Source organism: Pygocentrus nattereri, chromosome 28, assembly GCF_015220715.1.
Source record: "Pygocentrus nattereri isolate fPygNat1 chromosome 28, fPygNat1.pri, whole genome shotgun sequence".
Taxonomy (NCBI): domain Eukaryota; kingdom Metazoa; phylum Chordata; class Actinopteri; order Characiformes; family Serrasalmidae; genus Pygocentrus; species Pygocentrus nattereri.
Genome location: NC_051238.1, coordinates 3,249,122 through 3,254,121, shown reverse-complemented (window position 1 = coordinate 3,254,121; position 5,000 = coordinate 3,249,122). Strand labels below are relative to the sequence as shown.

The window sequence follows — 5,000 nt, the reverse complement described above, 5'->3', positions numbered from 1 at the left end:
CACCAGATGGTTGTTAGGATGTTGCTAGGTGGGTGCTATGGTATCCCAGGTGGCTGCAAAGGTGTTGCTAGGTGGTTGCAAGGGTGTTACTAGGCAGTAGCTATGGTCTCCCAGATGGTTGTGAAGTTGTTGCGCTGTGATTGCTATGATATCCCAGGTCATTGCTAGAGTATCGTTAGGAAGTTGCTATGGTATTCCTTATGATTGCTATGGTGTTGCTTGGTGTAGTTGCCAGGGTATTGCTAGACAACTGCTATGATATCCCAGATGACTGCTAGAGTGTTGCTAGATGGTTGCAAAGGCATCCAAGGTGATTGCTAGGGTGTTGCTTAGCAGTTTCAATGGTATTCCCCATGGTTGCTAGGGTGTTGCTAGGGGGTTGCTATGGAGGGGGTTTCGTGTTGATGCACTGGTCAAATGTAGTTCAGGGATGTGCCTTGCAAGGTAAGCAAAAAGAAGGACACTCAAAACACTTTTGGAGGGTGTCGTGACCAAGAGGTAATTTCTCCTTGCCCAAAGCCCCGACTTATGAGGTTTAAATACTAAGACTATTCTGTACTGTGATTTTGTTCTATTATTGTCTAATCACTTATGTATTCAAGCAAAAATAAAAGAAAGTATAATTAAACACTTCAGCCGCTGACTTCTTGTGGAAGGGAGGAAAAGGCCCCCTCCATTTATTGAGCTTCAGGTGGCAAGACGGTTCCCAGACAACCACACATGCAAAGATCATCACAAAGCATCCTTCTTTATATCCTATTTCGGGGTGAGCTCATCACCCCGCCCGTCCCTTACTATATGACTTTGAATCACTTTTGGTTCCCGTTATTTCTTAGTTTGACACTTTCCTTGGAAACCTTTATCTCCAACCACGGGATCTATTCTTTTTAAACTTTCCCAGCTTGGCGGTACCAGGCCAAGGTCATCATTTTGACCCATTTTTTGCCGGTTCTCATCAGCTTACTTCGCTCTTTGAGGGTCAGCTTGCCTTCGTCTTTTGCCATGTAAGCAATTTTGCTGGCCACTCCAAGCTCCAGGTGCATTCCTGTGTCCAAAACTCCCTTACACAAACAATCAAGACCTGTTCCTGGGTAAGAGGATTCATCTACGTCATTTACACAAACAACCCAAGGCCTGTCCTTCACTTATATGACTAGAACTTATTTTAGTAATTTTAAAGTAGTCATTTTTGAACCCCACAAGGGAAGAAACACTGAACGAAATGTTTAGTGCTTCATTGCTCAAGTGAGATGAAACCATAGCCATTTCCCTAAATCCTCTGTAGTGCCTTTCATAAAAAACATACATGTGAGAGAGAAAGAGAAACATACCAACGCTCCCCGAAATCAGCAGCTTCCCCAGAAACAGCAGGAAGTCAGTGACCTTGTCCAGCACGGCCACCCTGCAAAACAAAGAAACACGCATACACACCGTAGTACTGGGGCGGAACAATTACTCAACATGACTCCTACTGTAGTGAACAGTTACTCGAGCACAAGTACAAGCATCAACAAATGAAATGAAGCAAGAATAAATAAGTTGACTACTGAAAACTACTAATCTACTAGTAATCAAATTCATTTTTTATATCCACACACATTTCATAATTCGATCTTATTATAGACACTTACAGAAATGGCTTTCAAGGGTTCTTTAGTAAAGACAATGGTTTAGAACCATGAGTTCTACATAGACCCTTTTAGAAAATGGTTCTAGCACCAAAAACGTACCATTTTCAATAAGGTTCTACACAGAACCAAATACAAAACACTCTACATCAACCTCTAAAAACATTTAACAATTTTTTAAAGCATGCAAATGAACACAGAACTTGGTGGTTCTAATTAAGACCACTGTCTTTAGTAAAGAAACCTTGAAGTGCCATCTTTTTTAAGTGGTTGAGGTGGTTTATAATAAAATACTCTTGGGTATCTGAAAGGCTGAGCAGAGTTTGTTAGTGTTTAAGTCTGTTTTTTGGTTTGGCCTCTGATATGAAAAGATTGACTTGATTAAGAGTTAAAATAACAGGTAGATTAATCAATTAATAATGCCATTTAAATTACTTGTTTATAAAGGAATGCTTCTGCTCTGGGGTTGCTTAGGTTTTAGAGCTTTTAAGTCAGTTTGAACTAATGTTTAGGATTTTTGTCAAGCCTGATTTTACTTGAAAATCAAGTCAAATGCCCTTATCATATAATTAGTTTAAATATTTACTGTCGAGCTTAATAAAAGCTGCCATTTTATTCTAAAACAAAACGTTGCTTGAATGACTTGTTTTCTATCACCCGCTCACAGTTTGACTCCTGCCAGAAAATAAAAGCCTATAAAGGAATGCTTCTGCTCTGGGGTTGCTTAGGTTTTAGAGCTTTTAAGTCAGTTTGAACTAATGTTTAGGATTTTTATCAAGCCTGATTTTACTTGAAAATCAAGTCACATGTCTTTATCATTTAATTAGTTTAAACATTTCCTGTCGAGCTGACAGCCTTTTTAACCACGGCAGTGTTGTCTGCAGGTTTCAAGGTTTAAGATTTTTTATCGTCATTGACGAAAAAAAAAAAAAAAGATTCAACTGGGAATTAAACAAAAATACAGGCTAATATAAAATATAAAAATATAAGATATTAAAAGAAAGACTCATTTAAAACTACAAAAAAGTAAAAATAGAAAATTAAACTATTGCAGCGCTGTATGGTTTTTCTAGTGTTCTCTATGGGAAAAGCCTTCTTCACACTCTCTGTTGATAACTCGTATATAATACTCTTACCTCACCACGTTTCTCATCAGCAGGAAGAAAGCGTCTCTCGCTGAGGCACAGAAATTCTTCCCATAAATCGCAATCTGAGGAGAATCAGCACGACACACCAATCAGTGGAGGAATACAGATCCGGCTGTGCCTCCATTCAGTTCAGTCGCCACTTGAATATCAGAATAATAGTGCTAAAGCTATTGATCCCAGGAGATCCAACTTCTCCTCGTAGCCAAAATGCAATCAATCAGCTGAGGCATGTGTATGAAGCCTGCTTCTTTATTTTTAGCACTGGAGTTAATAAGCAACATAAAAAAAAACAGAAGCTTACAACTCACCAATGAGCATCATGCTAACTGCATTTACTCAAACTGTGTGTAGTTGTTCAGGATCTTTAACAGACTTGATTATGTGGTTTCTGACACTGTATGACACTCTGGTATCTAAACACAAGCACTAAAGTCAATTATTAGGGCTAAAACAGTAGAAGCTGGGCTGAGATGGCTAATATGTTATATCACAATACTTCAAAGCGTTTTCATGATACACAATATGCATAAGAATTTTTTTTTCTGAGATTTAAAAACTTGTAACAGACAAAATAGGACCTGTAAAGCCACGTATAAAACACAACAACAACAGAAATAATAATACTAATAATAACTACAATGATTTTTATTCAGTGTTTTACAAACACACTGCTGTGAATCCGATTAAACAGGCCTAATTTTGCTCACATGTAGTTAGCTCAGAAAAGTGCCTTGTGACATCATTTATCACGATAACGATAAAATATGATCATATTGCCCACCCCTAGTAAAAGCCATTCTGTATTCTGCATTTTTCCTTACTTGTCTGAATATGTATAATTGTGAGTTCAGACTGTGCCTTCAACATGGCGGTGGTAGTATGAGGGAAGACTGACTGAGGGAGGGGGAGAACTCTGAGAACCTGAGCTGGAGTTCTGAGCAGCTTCTGCCTATGGCTAGACCCCCTCATAGCTGTAGTAGTACTGATGTAGGACTGAGGAACAGGGAGGAGATAGGGCGGCGGGGCGGTGGGGATTGCAAACTCATCGCCACGGGAACGGAAGGTGAGGATGTGAATTTATAGGGTGTTAGATTGTAAGAGGGAGGGGTTTCAGTCATGCCCCCCACCCCCACCCCCACATATGTCATATGTGTTGATTTATATATCAAAACAGTCTGAATTTACTTCTATCTGACCATTCTCCAACCTCACTTTATCCCTTAGTGCCTTCAAGACTGACATGCGTAACTGAGCTCCGTTATGATTGGCTGCCCTGTGTGCATTAGCGCTTTCTCATGTCTAACGCACCCTGTTCATCTCACATGGGGCTGGCGTGGAGCTAATGACCTGAATTCTGAAGAGAAAACACTAAATACCTGCACATAAAAGCAGCCAGTCTGAATGAAACTCACCATAATGTATGCGTTCCTGTTCATGAACTTGATGAAACGCTCCAGGCACCAGAAGCAGCATTTCATACAGCACAGCAGGAAGCGCACAAACGCGTTATGAGCACCTGGGACGGCGCAGGAGAAGAGCAGATCAGGAAAAACAGTCATTATCCTCAGCACAGTCCCTCCAGACAGACCTCAAACATCTGGAGAATCACACTACAAAGGCTCTGCTCTCCTCTCGCCGCTCTCACACTCACACCAGCGTCCGCCCCGAGACCGGCGAACTCGCAGCGCTGCTGCAGAGAACCAGGACTATGATAATCTGGGACGGCAAGTAGTGAATATTTTCACTCACAGCATTTTATCGAGTATTTTCTAAGATATTTTTTATAACACTGTTGCATTTTTTTAAACCTTATTGAAACAGTAAAAAGTGATGAAACTACTGTTGCATTAAAATGCTGATTATATTCAGTCTGGCAACCCTGATCTGGCAACCTGAAAACAGCGGTCCGCAGACAGCATTTTTGGTAAAAAGTGATGGATTTAGTGATTCTTGAGCAAAAGACAGGAACAGCGCCCCCTGTTTGCGCATTTTTTAATAGTTCAAAAAATTTATTACAATGAAAAAATGTTAATAAAAACATCCATAATAATATACTAAATCTTTGTTTTGCATACATTGCTTTTATTTATTTTGCTTTGGAACAAAATTTTACCCAAACACTACAAAGTAATAAAAATACATCACTGCTATGTTAAAAATAAAATGCTGATCTCCCACCCAATCTGGCAACCCCGACGTGGCAACTTGAAAACAGCGGTCCGCA

General features: G+C 39.9%; 1 protein-coding gene across 4 annotated transcripts in view; it reads right to left on the bottom strand.

Annotated features, from left to right (window-relative positions):
* Nucleotides 1–5,000, bottom strand: part of LOC108412671 (choline transporter-like protein 5-B) — an 87,311-nt gene that overhangs the window by 10,376 nt on the left and 71,935 nt on the right. For all 4 annotated transcript variants that reach the window (XM_017684798.2, XM_017684800.2, XM_037535909.1 and 1 more), the window contains 3 exons: nt 4,189–4,292; nt 2,765–2,838; nt 1,332–1,402 (listed from right to left, as the gene is read on the bottom strand). In XM_017684798.2, coding sequence (XP_017540287.1) covers nt 1,332–1,402; nt 2,765–2,838; nt 4,189–4,292 — 249 coding nt within the window. The remainder of the gene's footprint in view (nt 1–1,331; nt 1,403–2,764; nt 2,839–4,188; nt 4,293–5,000) is intronic.